This window comes from Amblyomma maculatum, chromosome 6, assembly GCF_055883805.1.
Source record: "Amblyomma maculatum isolate TAMU_Amacu chromosome 6, ASM5588380v1, whole genome shotgun sequence".
Classification (NCBI taxonomy): Eukaryota; Metazoa; Arthropoda; class Arachnida; order Ixodida; family Ixodidae; genus Amblyomma; species Amblyomma maculatum.
The window spans coordinates 13,118,226-13,135,826 of NC_139349.1; the positions used below are offsets into that span (position 1 = coordinate 13,118,226).

At 43.8% G+C, this 17,601-nt stretch overlaps 1 protein-coding gene across 1 annotated transcript; it reads right to left on the reverse strand.

The window, feature by feature from the left end:
* Positions 1 to 782: 782 nt before the first annotated feature.
* Positions 783 to 15,755, reverse strand: trsn (translin). The gene is made up of 6 exons (XM_084606097.1): positions 15,546 to 15,755; positions 13,523 to 13,616; positions 11,675 to 11,771; positions 9,532 to 9,647; positions 6,685 to 6,764; positions 783 to 1,183 (listed from the first exon to the last, which is right to left on the reverse strand). The coding sequence occupies exons 1-6, from the start codon at positions 15,615 to 15,617 to the stop codon at positions 944 to 946; spliced, it is 699 nt and encodes a 232-aa protein (XP_084462223.1). The 5' UTR covers positions 15,618 to 15,755; the 3' UTR covers positions 783 to 943.
* Positions 15,756 to 17,601: the final 1,846 nt, after the last annotated feature.

Sequence of the window (17,601 nt, forward strand, 5' to 3'; positions counted from 1 at the left end):
TAGCTAATTTCGATGATTTCCAAATGTCTAAGGGCAATAAAGCTGCTAAATTATATGAAGGCACATAGAATAAAACAAGAGCAAAATTCGAAAATGCTTCATTTTGCAAAATGTAATTTTTACATGCGGCATTCTGACTACTGAGGTCTTTCAGTGTTTTACCTTAAGAATTCACATTTGCAAAAATTTATCCTTCAGCAGGTATGCAGCACTTTTTGTAGCAGGCATAGTCTCTTTCATAATAATACAAAGATGTTGTAAACAACTATTTCTGCAATAATGGTGCAGCAATCCAACTAGTACAATGACGAGAAAGAAGAAAGCAAGGGCTATCACAAGCTGTGATGCCACAAATGTGCTTAGCAGTAATGGTTGTTCATTTCACTTCTAAATCACTCACCTTCTCGAGTGTTTGAACTGTACTTGGCACCAATTCCCAGGTGGAAACATCTTGAGGGCAGAAGCGAGTGGATGAGTGATGGATAAGGCTTTCTGAATCTTAGGGTGATTGGTGAAGCTTCAATAGTAGTGCGAAGCAGGAAGGGGTATTCTGGCCAGTGGTGGCAGCATCTTGCAACACCAGGTATCAGAATTTGCCTAGCTAAGGTCAGTAATGCTATTCGTATTTTTAGATTCTGTACCACAGATTATATGTGGGTATTACAGGGTTAAGAAATAATGGTTTCAGCGTCTGTTCCTGGAAAACTTATCATGAAGCTCTATTAATGAGACTTTTCAAAACACACACCAGCCTCCCTGAAATATATCTATGTTTTGGGCGATTAGCATGTGGTAATTTCAAGCTTTATTTAAAGAACAAGGAACACATGAACACGTTTACTTTTCGTGACTGTCTTTGCAAAACAAACAAGTATATAATGACAAATGAAAAGTGACAAAGAACAAGAAAGTCAGCAGCCAATCCTGAACAATGAGAGGTGCACTAGTCACTCTTGGGAACTGCATCCGTATCCCCCGATGGCTTAAGCCCCCGGATGGAGAGATCATAGACCACTTCTTCGACTTTCTTCAGATCGTACTTCAGTGCATCAAACTTCTTGCGCAGGTTATCATTCTTCAGGTTGAGCAGTCGAAAACCCAAATTCATCTCGGTGACAAATACAGAGATCTTCATGGGCCAGGTGTAGTTTCCAGCAGTCACGCTGTTGACAGCGAAGCGGCTCTGCGAAAGGTATGAAGCACAAAGCATGCAACTCAACTTTGTCAGTCCTAAAAAACTGGAATGGTTTTGACGAGTTTAAACTATCCTATACAAAACCAGCCCTACATTACTAAACTACATACAGTCAAGCACACTTATAACAATATCGGTTTACACAATAATCAGATATAACAATGGGCAGCCACTGCACCGTCAGGTTTGCCATGTGTTCTGTGGCAAAATAAACCACTTATTACAATAGTGTCATATTAAATTATTGGCTATAATAATCAAATATGGTCACTGAATGCCAACAATAAAAAGCGGTAAAGTGGCGACCACGAAAGCATGCACGTACGCGGAAACATAGGCAACGCTGATGCAATATAAAAAGAGAAAAGAAATTTGGACAGCGCGTGTCGAACCAATGCATTGGTCGGGTGTGCCGGGGAAGGTTGCATGCTGCGGAGATGCGGGGGAGGACGGTGCGGAGGGAAGGCATAAGACGCTTCTAGGTACTGCCGTTCTGAGGGAGAGCTTTGAGTGTTTCCCCTTGAAACTGCCCGTGGCCTAGGCAACTTGCATCCCCTCTGCCTTGTCTTTATTTTACGTTTATGTGCTGTAACAATATACGACCCTAAGGTGGAAATGGCTTCTATGAATGCATGTGCAGAGCATGCGACGAAGCAGCCTCGGAGACACCACCGTGCAATTTATTGGTTTAGTCTTAAAAGGAAAACAAGTGAATACCACAAAAAGCTTGTCTACAACTTGTTGGCAAAATGGTATCCAGTGTTCTGTGCTCCGGCGAAATTTGACGGGCGAGCCGCTGTTTGCGACAGCAAAGTGGTTCATGTTTAACCCTCCTACCTACCAGTTCCGAAACCTGCAATTTTTTTAATGTAAGCGTGGTGTTCGGAGAAGCAATTTTACGAATTCTTGCAATACGCCACAATAGCATTCCTCTTCGGAATTTTCTGTAGGCATTCCCATTTTTTCCTAATTTAATGTATTTGGTCGCAAGATAATGTACAGTTTATTAGAAAAGAAGCTTGGCAACCATCAATTTTGTCTTCCGAATTAAAAAAAAAAAACATTGTTATTGCTGTCATCATCACTAGGGTCAACAGTAGTTGTCGTTTCAGTATATAGTAAAAACTGGCTTGTTTTATTCCTAATACGAATTTTATTCAAGTTGGTCTGATGGGATAAACTTTTTTGTATTGCATTATTGGCCTATATGCGTAGTAATGTGGCACCCATACAGGCCTTTGATAGAAACTGACCAAAAAGGGGTAGGCGAGGAGGGGGAGAGGATTACCACTATAGTGCAGAGTTGGACATGTAGTCTCCGAAGTTTTCCTGCTTTTATCCGGGATATTAATTGTATAAAATTAAGAGCAAAATACAGCCTTCATAGGTCAAAATTCTGGCTTGCCTATATATCCCAGGACTACTGAGAAATGCATATTTCTCAGTAAGTTACGGTTTACTTTATTGATTCATATTTTTTTTTTTTGAGGTCCAGCGCCCGACCTCAACCTCACAGTTTGAGTTTGAGGTGAGGGTGAGCGAGTTTGCCAATGGTCACCTGAAAAGTGAGATGAGGTCGCCTGGGGGACCTCAACCTCAACTGCCGAGGTTGAGGCTGTGATGTTAAATATTTTTTGAGTTTGAGGCGAGGTCGAGGTTTGCGAGGTCAAAAGCCCACCCCTGCACTCTAGACATTTAAAAGCTATTGAACTATTTCAACACAGTATCAAACTACAGTAGACCCTCATTAATTCAAACTCGAAGGGACCCCAGGATTTTGTTTGAATTATCGGAAGTTCTTGCATATATGACTGAGTAAGATTACAGTGCACATTATAATTAAGCATCCACTTGAATCACATTTTAAGCACTTCTACTCTTTTATTACACAATAAAAACCGCAGAGGCGAAGGATCCAGAACAAGTTTATTAGAAATCGATGGCTGACTAGACCATTTGAAGAAATCATGAATTGTTGATTGCTTCTTTTTTACATGTGCATTCAGAAAAAAGTTCTCTATTCCAGTAAGAGCAGCCAGTTCTTATTCAAAATTTTCTGCTGCAGTCAGAAATTTCCGGACCTAGGCAAGGTAGCTGAAGGCTTGTGCTTCTGTCACAGAGGATTGCTCTTCTGATTCCTCCTCTTCACTTTTGCTGCTGTACTGTGCTGGCAGCACCTCAGCTACCAAGTCGTCCGGAGTGTCTTCCCTGCACACGCATAGGCTATCATCAGCAGCTACGTTGTGTGCTTGGAGGGCAGAAAGCACTAGCCCTGCATCACCGCTCTCCGTTGAGAGGCAGTCTTCATTTTAATTTTGAGCGCAGTCAGGCAAAGTATCACTGCTGTGGCCTGGTATGCGGAAGGCATGCTGGAAGGAGTTTCATATTGTTGCTGGCGTTACTGCACTCCATGCGTCTGCTAGCATTTCCACCGACGACAGCAATGTTAAACTGTACGACATGGAATTGTCTATGCATATTAGCATCCTCTTAAGGAGTAGCTTCATGTAGTTTGTCTTCAGACATTTGATCTCCCCCTGATCCAGGGGCTGTGTTTGGAGGGAGGAACAGCAGTTGTGTTTGGAGGGAGGAATTCAAGACGAATTGCCTCCAGGCCCTCCACACCACCGTGAGCGAGACAGTTGTCAACAATCATCAGCACTTTTCTTTTATTGCACTTGAACACCACGTCAAGTTTCTGCAGCCACTCTTTAAACAAAGAGTATGTCATCCACGCAGGTGAATTTGCTGCACATGAAACGGGTAGAGTTCGGACGCCTTTAAAGCACCTCAGATGCTTTGATTTGCCCATAACGAAAAGTTCGGGCTTGTGGCTACCATCCATATTGACACCACCATGACTGAGTCGCTCCTTGCTCAGCTTACCGGCAGTACAACGTTCCCCCTTACGACACAATGTTTGCTGAGGCAGGCACTTGAAGAACAGTTCCATTTCATCAGCATTATAAATATCAGCCGGGGAGTATTCAAGCGGTATGCTCTGAAGACGTGCCTGCTGCCAGTCGGTAGTAGCCACCTCATTCACCGCTGCCGCTTCTCCACTTACAGTTTTGAAAGCGAGGCCATGTCGCTCCTTGAATCGTAACACCCATCCATCACTACACTGAAATCGTCGATTCCAAAGCACATAGACAGTTCTTCGGCCTTCTCTCGCAATATCAGTCCACTTACTGGTAGATTGGAGCTCTGAGCGCGCTTAAGCCAAAGAAGGACCGCCTCCTCAAGCTCCCTAAGCCTTCTTTCTGTCAGGAGCGAAGCCACTTGCGTTGTTTCGCAGCTTGTCTTTCGCTTTCACAATCCTTGTCAGCATACTTTTCGTTATCCCATACTTCAATGCCACAGCAGTGCTCTTCGTTCCATCTTCCACTTCTTCTATGGCTGTCAATTTTTCTTTCACAGCAGAGAGTGTCCGATACTTCTCTCGCTATGGTGCTACCGAAGCGGGCAACTGGCCAGGGAAAGAAAAGCATGAGCGGTCACGTGATTCGCAGTCGGTCGACGCTACTCACGTCACTTTCGCACCCTTTTTTTTTTTTTTTTTTTTTTATTTGTTTCTCCTGCAGTTTTGAGAATTTTGACAAGCGCCGGAGGAGAGTAGTCTTTCCCACCAGTTTTGAGGGTTAAGCGTTGTTTTAATTTCAAATTTTCTCCATTAAACTGGCTAGCAAGGCACAAAAAGTTGAGCAGCGCCTTTCGAGGGGGCTTTTTTTTCGTTTTGAACACTTGTTTGTTAGGCTCTTTTCGCTTTTTTTTTTTTTTTAGTCATAGTGCGCTTATTTTCACATTTCCCACTGTTGTAGTGTTATAAGAACTCAGATTTTTTGCCAGTGGCGGAAACGATATCTGATAATTTTCCGGTATGGACAAGCAAAAAGTAAGAATTAACCGAATCGTGGTGTTTGAATTAAGCAGCGTTGAAATAGATTGAAAACATGACGAACCAACCAAAAATTTGATTTTTGTTGAATTAATCTGAAAGTACGAATTATCAGAGTTTGAATTATCGCAAGTCTATTGTATGCCTTTAATGTCAAGGCCTACTGGTCAATTCATCACCCAAAATTTATGTCCCTTCAAGTGAAAATATGTATGCTACAGTGAATAGATGTTATCTGCACAATGTGACCCACTACCCAATTCACTGTTTGAAGCTAGCTAACCGTATTCAATTCACATTAAAAATATGAGAGCAGTTGATTGATTGATTTATAAGAAGGGAAAGGCACGGTAACTGTCTCACTTGTTTTCTGCGGACACCTCAACCGCGCCATAAGGGAAGGGAGGAAGGTGGGAGTGAAAGTGGAAAGAAAGAAAGAGGAGCAGTAGTGGAGGGCTAGAGTAATTTTGACCATCTGGGGGATCCTTAACGTGCGCTGACATCGCACAGCACACGGACGCCTTTTCGTTTCACCTCCATCAAAACGCAGCCACCAAGGTCGGGTTCAAACCTGGGTACTCTGGCTCAGTAGTCTGGCGTCTTACCACTGCACCACCCCGGCGGGGCATGAGAGCGGTTGAAAGAACGAAGTAGCATGAGCAGAAATGTAGCTGAGCCTGATTACGGCAGGCCAAGCTGTAGCCATTATAAATAAGCTGTAATAAACAGGGACCTCCACACAGTTAAAATGTGACAAGATGCAGGGCCAGCAATGTTAGGTGAACCAGGTACCACAGTTACACTGAACTATTCTAAAAATGTAACTAAAATGACCAGAATTTCTCCTAAAAAGAATCGAACTACCTATAATCCCTTACTCACCCCAAAAAGTTTACAAAGGGACATATAAATGCTGCTAAGAATAGGCATGCAGATAGTCACCACAGAGAAAAGGTTACAGTGAACCGAAGAAACCCACTTCAACACTCTGGCTGCAGCAACACGTGCACAAAGAAAAAGCCCCATTTTCACTAAATTGTCAAGCATTGATAACTGCGAGGCTGCAAGAAAGACACAAGAAAATAACAAGAGGCATTAGTTATTACACGCAATGGTAACAAGTATACTCACTGCAAAAGCGCTCTTCCTGGTCTCCAGAGATTCCATGCTACTGAGAGATGGTTTGTGAGAAAAGTTGACTTCCAATTTCCCGACAATTATTAAAGTAAATTTTTTCTCGATAAAAAGCCACACTTGCTCATTTTAATGCAAAAAATGCACCTTCCCCCTCGCTTCCAAGAATGAAATGCCATCATTATGTTTCAAAACGTTGTAAAACAAGAGAAACAGACTGATATCCCGCACTCTGCAATCAGCACTTGCTCCATGGATATGACCTGCACTACGATAGAGCCAGCACAGAATCCTATGTCCATATACCCTGTGCCTCACATTGCAGCTACCAAAACTGCTGTAAACTCAACAGTAATACAGGAATGTAGCACAGTTACTACCACATATAAAAATTAGTGCAAGTGTATAGCTTAGAGCCCAGAAAAACAGGACTTCCGCTCCTTGCACTGAGACTCACCAGCTCATCAGCCATTAGGAGAAGCCCACTGAGATAGTCATCCAAATCCAGGTGGAAACCCTTGTCTTGCTCCGTGCACACTGCAGAATTGAAACAAGACCGAGTGAGAACAGTGGCATTGAGCATCCTGCTGGCAGTGTTGTAGTCTGATCACAAGATAGGAAGCAACACGGGAGACAAAAGTGGTGAACACAATATACCACATTGTCGCTAGAACTCGCAGGGAGGCCAACAGTACGTTAAAACTTAAGCAATAACACAGGACAGTCACCAATGACAACAGAAAGTGTGAAACGCCTTGCTCAGTAAAAATGACATAATACAGTACCAAAACAGCAACGTGAAACGTGCATAAGGCTGTTTAACTCCTTCGGGACCACTCCACAGATCATATGTGACCAATGGTTCTCGCGCTGCCAAACACAGATTTCCATATGTTGGAACATATAACTCACCTTGGAAGATAGTATGACAACTGTAGTTTCGATTCCCGTGTGATTTACTTTCTTTTTTCTTTCTTTTTTTGGCAGGCAGCTACACAGAAGAAATATTTATTTGGAATCAGGTGGTCTCAAGTGTCATTAACAAAAAAGGCGCCGAGCTCGTGTCAGGATGCATTACAAATACAGTGCCATGAGCCTGGCGCTGAACTTCAACTAGAGTCGACGACTGATTTTTCAGACTCGCTAGGGACCACGAAAATGTACGAAAAATAATGTTTTATAAAACAACACATTACATAATGTAAACTTCTGATTGTCACTTTGCTGTAGGGTCAGTAAATTTGTGCCCATAATAATAATTCTGATGCCTGACAGTCTTTCTTTGCAATGTTTACAGAGACAACAGGTGGCGCCAGTGTTTGATGGCTGTGCTGCCATCAGCATGTCGCAGGGTGAACACGCAGGCTTAGACTAAGTCCAGATGCAAAAGCGATCCTGCCATTGTGAGTTCGTTGAGCCACCGCATTTTGAGGATCCTTCATGCGATGAAGCATCCTCAAAACATGGCCGGGCTGTTTGTGCAGACTTATTGCGTCACAGTGCGGAAAAGATTCCGCTTCTAATATGCTCCTTTCTAACTTCAATTTTGCTTCATTTGAGCCCATTTTCGACCTCCTTGAAGCCTCAATTAATGACGTTGCACTGCACGTATTACTAGTATATGGAGGCTTAGCTATTGGCAGCAGTGCCACAGTGAACGCGAATGAGGTCCAGAAAAATTGGTCCTGAAGCGTCCGAAATTTCAGATGTTCATTTACATTAATTAGTTCTAAGGAGCATGTTGCAGTGAAGTGAAAAAGTTCAAATAACGAAAAATCGGGGGTTCAAAATTTTGGTTGGCGACAGCAACAGTTTTGGAGCACTTCCTTGACCTTCCCAACAGTGGGTGCAAAGCAAAGCCCTTAAAGAAACAAGGAGACATCATCGTTCTCACTTGGGCTTCATCTCAAATGCAGGTAACCATCATACAGGTGTTCGTTACGTAAAATTAGGGATGAAAATGGCTTTCGGCAGATTTTCAGATACATTTGATAGTTCAAATATTTTTGCTGGTCCCAGAGATGCTTCATATACGTCTCCATTGTCTGTCTTCTTTTCTGCCTGGCATTAGTTCTGGTAGTGCACTTCAGACTCCAGGTGTTTCAGCTTGCATTTGAGGTTCTTGAAGAGGGCAATGATGCAGTACTCGCAAGACAGGTCCAGGCCTTCTTCACTCGACTGCGGCCACGGAGGGGTGATAAAGGACGATGCCCTCGTTGATGCCTCGCTAGCTGATGGCTACGTTGCAGACTGCCTGTCTGATTGGCGGAAGAGCTCTCTACTTTTCAGCACCCGCTGATACCTCTTGCCCTTGTTGTGTGCGATAAGAGCAGTCTCGAAGTTCACGGAAATGTTGCACAGCTTGCAGGCAAACGGTAGTGGATGCTAGGGCACCGTATTGAGCCACTTGGTCTCCCTACTGTTGGAAGCAGGGGCACCTGTCTGGCCACTCGCGGCGACTGGAGCGTCTGGTTGAGGATTCCCCCCTTCTTGCGGTGTCTGGCACAGTGAAGGTAGTCCATGCAGGGCACAGGGCCAGTGATTTGCATGCAGCATTCCTTGCAGGAAAGCTGTTTCGAAGACAGCTATGCGATGGCACTGGCAAATGTTAGCATCTGCAGGTCTTTGATGGCAGGCATGTCGAGTAAGGGTGCCTGGTCACCCATCAAGTAGAGGAGCATGTCGACTTGGTGCAATCTCGGCTTGTCGCAGAGACTGGAAGCCGTGTAGCAACGCTCGAATCACTTCCTCCATTTCAGCCAGTTGGCAGGCGCCACGAAGCAGAAGGCCTCGGGCCAAGTTTATGACGAAGGATGCTATGTTCCGACCACATAGTCCAGGCCGTAGATGCTGCTGTGACGTGTGCCACCAAAGATGGAAGAGGAAGCAGTCCCGGCTGAGCTTATTGTGTGAGTTGCATCAATCCCACTTCTTACACCATGTTGAGATGTCAACAGGACAGATTTATACCAGGCGAATCCTGGCATGGGCACAAGACACGTGCCAGTAGCAGAGAGCGTTGCGCAAGCATGCAGCAGTGCTGCCAAGCTAACTGGCCTAGTCATTGCATGCGGCTACTGCCTACAACAAGCAAGACAAGACTTTGCTCAGGGCAGTAACCTCTGGATTAATGCTTTTGCTCTATTAAAGACGGGGAGGAGACCACGAGCTACAGCCCTACAGCTCTCTGCGCTGCGGGGTGAGAGAGGGGTGTGGTGAAAGGAGGGTTGCCATGGTGGGTGACAATGTTGAGAGAGACCGTGGCACTGTATGAGACCAAAGGCTCTCCAGACCATTAACTCACAGCCCAGCATGTCAGCCACTTGCTCTCGCTCCACAAGACGCTCTTCCTCCAGGTAGACGGTGAGGGCCACCAAGAAGCATAGCCTTTGGGTCAAGTACCGCCAGTGGTCGTGAAACCTGCACCCAGATAGAAATAACGCTGGTAAATTACCACAGCAAAAGGAGATGCACAGTGTGGCATGCATGTGTGGCATGATAGGTTGAAATGTTAAATTGGGCTTGCTAGCCACTATATACACAAAACACTGTGCCCATGCTGTATCTGAATGTTATCTGTTGATCTCCTGCCATGAGAAATTTACACCTTGCACATTAACCTGCCTTTTATACTGCCACCATGCTGCTTGTAATGCAATACATAAAAATTGCGTGGGAAAAGTCATCGAAGTGAAGGAGCTGAGGGATTTTAAAAAGTGCACAGCTGAACAATTTCCAACTTGACGATTAGCTTTGGCATCCAGATGAACCAAAGGCCAATCCAATATGTGTCTCAACTGCTACAATGTAACATTAAAAACCAGGGGGTGACATCCAGAAATAAAGCAAAATTGAAAAAAAAAAAAAAAAAAAGAACTGTGTAGTTCCCAGCCACTGCCCAATAGTTGTGATACCTATACTGATACTGCTTTTAACCACCCCAGTGGACAAGCCAGGCTCGTCCCAAGATGACTGTCATATGTGGCTCCTGTCGAGTCCTGCTTGTCGTGTTTTTTGTTACTTTGTGTCCAGTCTGCAGTGAGTAAAGCTTTCCCAAAACCAATATTGTTTACCCATAAATACATATGTATATACGGTTTGATCGCCAAAAAGCAGAGAAAAGTTGACCATTTACAACGACTGCACAGATCTGTTAGGGCCATTTTCTATGTTCCCATCATGTCTCTCTTTAGGGTGACTTTAACCCCTCAATGGACATCATATATATAGGTTGCTTAGCTGACCCCAGTCAGAATAAGAGTCCAGCCTGACATGCAAGCAAACTACCTCACAAAGGCGAACAAAATCAAAATGGGATACTGCACAACACAAGGAGTCCAAAACAAAAAAAAAAAAATTGTCGGAAATTTTGAGACTCTGCCCGGCGTCTCAAATTCAGGTAAGAACAGTGCTTTGAGAAGTCATCAATTGTTATAATAATAATTACAAGTCTCGCAACAATTTCCCTACTACAATCGTGATAGAACAAAAGTTAAACAACTTGCATAGGTAGCTTCTAGCACATTCAGTGCTACGAGATCTGACAATTCTTATTTGTTCAGGAACTTACGCTTAAAATTATAGGAGATTGTACACGGCTAAAAAGTTAGTACACTGCCATTTTAGTTGAAAAGTACATCTTCCTAATCAAGGAAGGATTGACATCACTTAATACAGAAATTACCAGAAAGATTCTTCACTTCTTGATGTCATGAACAACTTGCAAAATGCTGTTAGCAAAGTGCTGAACCAAAGTCTAAAGTACACATCTTTTATAAGCAAAAATAAAGGGGCTGTAGTCCACAGCTGTATTTTCCTCTAAGCTTAAAATTGTTATACCAATGCTTTCTTCATGATACATCCAATAAAGCAATGTTTATCCATTTGTAAACTCTCTTCTAAAGGCATAATGGCAGCTTACTCTTCACTTATTCAATGCTGGTGTCTCTTGTGATGGACAGTTTTGACCTTGTATAAAACATTAAGAGAAGCTTCAAATACAGTAAAGCTATTAAAGGACCCTGGCAGCGCTTACTGACCAATCGAGGCATTATAGTTGACATCTAAATCTGCCATTCATCAAAACTGCTTAGCGAACCAATGTTTTGCCTGAGAAATCTTCCGGGAAGAAAGGGTTTTAGTATTCACTCTGTGCGTGCATGATCAATGCTCATTGCTGTGACATTGTTCAAAATGCTGATATGTTTAACTTTTTGGGCACGTTGAAAAGCTTTCTCTGAGTGGCTATTGTGGCAGAAGCTCCCGCCCCACCCTCTCCCAGCTTTGATTCACTACAGCAGTCATTCTCTAAGGCAAACATTTAAAAAGTCCGGACGGATACCAGCTGGCTTAAATTGGCACAGTACAATCAGAGCTTCGGCCAGCCTACTCATGCACACAAACCAGTGAAGATGTGAAAGAGAATCAATCGAAAATGCATGACAGACCTGTAGTACTGCCCCTCGGGAACCTTGGACTTCAGCACTTGGTACTGTTCCCGGACAGTGGCAAACTGGGCCTTGCTCTTCGCACACAACTCGGGTACTGTAGGCAGACCAGTGTCAATTCGACAGTCAACATGTATATTGGAAACTTTTCACAAACAACAACAACAAAAAGAACTGTCTAGGAAACGAACTAATACCCCAGTCACATGATCATTTTCAGCTTTTGTTGAGTTTGATCTGCATCAACCATCTTTAAATCATTGAAATAAGTTGTTGCAACATGAACTGACTCCATTTTCATTGAAGTGGCTCAGCTATCCTAAATAATGAATGGCAAGATATGTTCGAAACAATGCCCTCCAGCTTATAAATGCCGATAACTTAGCCTTGTTATGAGGAAAACACTTGCATTTAGTGCGCTGGTAGAGGAATGTTGAGGATTTGCTGATGACATTGCCTTGCTAAGCAACTCGGGAGATGAACTGCAAATAATGATTGATGACCTAGACAGGAAAAGTAGAAAGGTAGGCTTGAAAATCAATATGCAGAAGACTAAGGTAATGTTCAACAGCCTCGGGAAGGAACAGGAGTTTACATTAGGTAGCGAAATACTGGAAGTAGTAGGCGAATATATCTACTTAGGACAGGTAGTAACCGCAGATCCGGACAATGAAAAGGAAATAACAAGAAGAATAAGATTGGGATGGAGCGCATTTGGCAAGCACTCGCAGATTATGACTAGCAGCTTACCGGTATCGCTCAAGAGGAAAGTATACAACAGTTGCATCTTGCCTGTACTCACCTATGGGGCTGAAACGTGGAGGCTAACCAAGAGAGTTCTACTTAAGTTGAGGACAACCCAGAGGGCTATGGAACGAAAAATGGTAGGGGTAACATTAAGAGATAGAAAGCGTGTAGAGTGGGTCAGAGAAATAACTCAAGTTAACGACATTCTAGTGGAAATTAAGAAGAAGAAATGGACATGGGCAGGACATGTAGTGCGAAGAGAGGATAACCGATGGTCGCTGAGGGTAACAAACTGGATTCCAAGGGAAGGAAAGCGTAGCAGGGGGCGGCAGAAAGTTAGGTGGGCGGATGAGATTAAGAAGTTCGCAGGGGTCAAGTGGATGCAGCTAGCACAGAACCGGGTTAAGTGGAGAGATATGGGAGAGGCCTTCGCCCTGCAGTGGGTATAATCAGGCTGATGATGATGATGATGATGAGAGGAATGTTTGACAAATCTCTGTATTTGAGTTTATCTCAAGTGTTCATTATACTCAAACCCATGTGAAAGTAAAATATTGTGAGGTTTTAACATCAAGCAGTTAATTTGGTTTGGTTTATGGCGAACGTCCCAAAGCTACTAATAGATGCTGCAGTTATTTGGGACTGGTCCATTTGCTCAGAGGGATCACGGGAGATGACAGTAGCCTCTGATTGTGTTTGAATAAGTGATTAGTAAAACATGCCTGAACTGAAGAAGATTTAAGTAACATGAGCTTGGAAACAGTGAGGATGTACGCTGACTTTTCCAATACTGTACCTGTATGATAAAACGATGCTTTCAAGCTTTTCCGAAGAAAGAAATTCGCTCAAAGAAAGAAAAAGCCACATAAGGTGCATCAGAGTAACTTTTATATAACAGGCAAAAAATGTTATATACATGAAAGCAGAGTCCAGTACCACATCCACTGCTCCTAATGACACATTAGAAAGGGAAGACCATAAATCACCCCCGCTCCTGTACTATCGTAAAACTAAGCCACACCAATGACAGCAAGGCTCTGCTATGTATATGCGTTCATGTGCTGAGAATCTTGCTACATGAAGAAACCATCACAAACTCACTGGTGCAAATGCCCGTTTGCTGGTGGATGCCTTGCAACAAAGTGAGGATTCCACGAGCTCTTTGTTCCAGATCACGCACAGCCAGACGAATCTCCTGCATGTGAAACACAAAGCTTTGTCCAAGGCCAGAGTAACGCGCATGTAGCTCCCTTCACTCCCCCTTTATCGAAAAAGTTGCACAATGCAATAACCTCCTACAGGCTTTGTAGAAATACCATACATTATCATACATAATGTATGACACTGTATGACATTTTATGATGAAACCTGTATGAGGTTCTCCTCCCCATTCCTGGTGGCCCGTCCCCTCTTCCATACTATAATTCTGTGATATGCCCCAAGTTTCATATTAACTATGCCAAATTAAAAAAGACCAAGGTGCAATCAGTGTGATTATGTGTGGCAGTAATACCTTATCATTAGTTTTAAAAAACACAAATGCCGGCACTAATGCTCACTAGTGTGGAAAAACTCGAAGGACAGCGACAAAAGGTACAGACGGGACAGCACGCTGTTTTTCCACGCTAGTTGCAACGTCGCAGTCATTAACGAATACACAACAACTAGCCCAACTGTCTTCCATGATCAGACGGGGAGATAACAGGGAATTTGTCTGGGACGCACAGTGACATGCCTATTTTCCTCTCCTAAAGTGGGAAAATGAGAGTGATGAAACTATTTGAAAGATGTAAGCTAAGCAATGGTGAGAGTGAAAAATTAAGATTTTTGTCCCTACGCCATCTATTGTCCACGCCACATTTTTTTTTATGTTGCCCATCCACACCACTCCTTTCCAATCACTGCGAGACAGAGGGATTGACGGCAACTTATAATGAAAAGCACATACAGCTCATTCGGTCAAACGGTGTTGCCTCCGTCGTAACCCGGAATTGAGAGAAACGGTATCGGAAAAATAGGCAGGTGATTTCGTATCAAAATTTTTATGCAGTCGTTCTTTATGCAGCACTCAGGGTGGTACTATTTCACTTCCTAATATTTAGCATCCATCCCCTAGAAAAGTTGCAGGTTAGTTTGCGATAGGGATATGAATAGATGACATATGTGCCTCAGATATATGTAGCTGTCTGTTGCAATGTGAGAAATACTATGCCTTTCTTCCCTCCCAAAACACCAACTTAAACAAAAATTATGCACGTTTTCCTGGAGTGGAAAGGCGGTGCTAGGAGCTGCTATCGTGTCTGCTCTTAAGCCAAAGCTTGAGTGCCCCCTACTTTAAAGACTGTGCCCCAATCCTCAAGTAGGTGCAGATTACTTCACAAGAGGCCCCCAGTAGAATTCCTGTTTCTGAAGCTCCAAGGTCTCCCCAACAGTTTCACTTCATTTCGCTCAAATTTCCATTATTTGTGGTTCCACATATTAAGCAGGTCACAATAAAAGGGCCCCCTTCCCCTGCTCTCGGAGGTGAGGCTCTTGGCTGCAGCCTCTTTAGTCTCCCTCTCCTCCCCCTTATCTAGTGCTGGCTTTGTTAAGACACAAGCATACACTGGCGCACAAATGAGCAAGGAAAATCATTTTGCATTTTAGGAAACGTAGCGCAAAGAAGACAAGGACAAACATGAGGGATACACACACTTTGCTCTACTTTAACCTACGTTCAAACTTTGCCAATCTAAGCACAGACAGGAAAGAACGCCATAAATAAGCCGCTTCGCATGACCTCCTGAAGTCTAGCACAATACCCAGTCCTTAGAAAAGACCACTCTAAAACAGTGTTGGCATTTCATAACACGCAAGGGGGCGCGTTGTGAAACCAAGACCGTTAGCGTTCGTTCACAGCAAAACGGCACGTGTGTTCGAACGCCGCAGTAGCACTTCTAGACCAAAAAATAATAATAACCACCGCCGAATAATGTTTCTTATGAACTATGATATGCCCGCTCCTAAGGCGAACTATCATGGTTCTTAAACAGCCCGCAAAGAAAAGCATGAGCAATCAGTGGTTTTGCATAGCCGCAACAAATGAGAGCAATTTGACAAGAAAGGTTGTAGAAGCTGAACTTGCCTCACGGACGTCTTGCTCATTATCTAAGTGCTGCTGGAACGATAGAAACACGTCGCTCATAGACCCAGACATCTTAAACTAATGTGCTCAAATTATGCACCGAGAACATGCGAGTGAAGTTAAGAAAACTAAAATTTCCGCCGGGCAGACGACTGTAGAACATGCGACAGCAAACGGCGCTGATTGCTCGTGGTTGCCAGATGCCACAGTGACCACAGTCGATTCGGCGGTCACTCAGAGATCCAGACAAACTTGTTCTTAAATCATACGAATAAAAAGTCTGCTTAGTAAATTATTCACAAAAGCAACAAAAACTAACAAAATTATTATTTCTATTATGTTGATTAGATGGGAAACTATTAACGAGCAGTTTTTAATGAAATATAATTTCACAAACAGCAGAAGGAAAATAATTAAATGCTGCTAATGTGTTTTATGTAGTAGTGGTGCAGTTTAAAGAATAAATTCGGATATGTTTTTACTGCGTAGGGGAATATAACTTAGTTATAAGCTTAAATAAGAAAAAGAAACATGAAAACAAAACCAGAACTTTGGGACTAGTCTCATGCGCTGAGTGCGCAGAATATGAAACGAAGATGAAAGGAAGGAATAGCATGCTCGATGACTAGGGGCGTTCTTCACGTGGCTTGGAAATTAACGATTAAAGAGGTTATGACCGGGAAAGGACAAAAATACAAAACAGTCAAGTCGTAAAATTCTCGATATGCCTTTCTTGATACGTGATACAGTACGGGGTGAAAAAAATGTTTGCCCAAAGCTGGTAGCCCCGCACCTGCTTTGACAGACAGACAGACAGACAGACAGACAGACAGACAGACAGACAGACAGACAGACAGACAGACAGACAGACAGACAGACAGACAGACAGACAGACAGACAGACAGACAGACAGACAGACAGACAGACAGACAGACAGACAGACAGACAGACAGACAGACAGACAGACAGACAGACAGACAGACAGACAGACAGACAGACAGACAGACAGACAGACAGACAGACAGACAGACAGACAGACAGACAGACAGACAGACAGACAGACAGACAGACAGACAGACAGACAGACAGACAGACAGACAGACAGACAGACAGACAGACAGACAGACAGACAGACAGACAGACAGACAGACAGACAGACAGACAGACAGACAGACAGACAGACAGACAGACAGACAGACAGACAGACAGACAGACAGACAGACAGACAGACAGACAGACAGACAGACAGACAGACAGACAGACAGACAGACAGACAGACAGACAGACAGACAGACAGACAGACAGACAGACAGACAGACAGACAGACAGACAGACAGACAGACAGACAGACAGACAGACAGACAGACAGACAGACAGACAGACAGACAGACAGACAGACAGACAGACAGACAGACAGACAGACAGACAGACAGACAGACAGACAGACAGACAGACAGACAGACAGACAGACAGACAGACAGACAGACAGACAGACAGACAGACAGACAGACAGACAGACAGACAGACAGACAGACAGACAGACAGACAGACAGACAGACAGACAGACAGACAGACAGACAGACAGACAGACAGACAGACAGACAGACAGACAGACAGACAGACAGACAGACAGACAGACAGACAGACAGACAGACAGACAGACAGACAGACAGACAGACAGACAGACAGACAGACAGACAGACAGACAGACAGACAGACAGACAGACAGACAGACAGACAGACAGACAGACAGACAGACAGACAGACAGACAGACAGACAGACAGACAGACAGACAGACAGACAGACAGACAGACAGACAGACAGACAGACAGACAGACAGACAGACAGACAGACAGACAGACAGACAGACAGACAGACAGACAGACAGACAGACAGACAGACAGACAGACAGACAGACAGACAGACAGACAGACAGACAGACAGACAGACAGACAGACAGACAGACAGACAGACAGACAGACAGACAGACAGACAGACAGACAGACAGACAGACAGACAGACAGACAGACAGACAGACAGACAGACAGACAGACA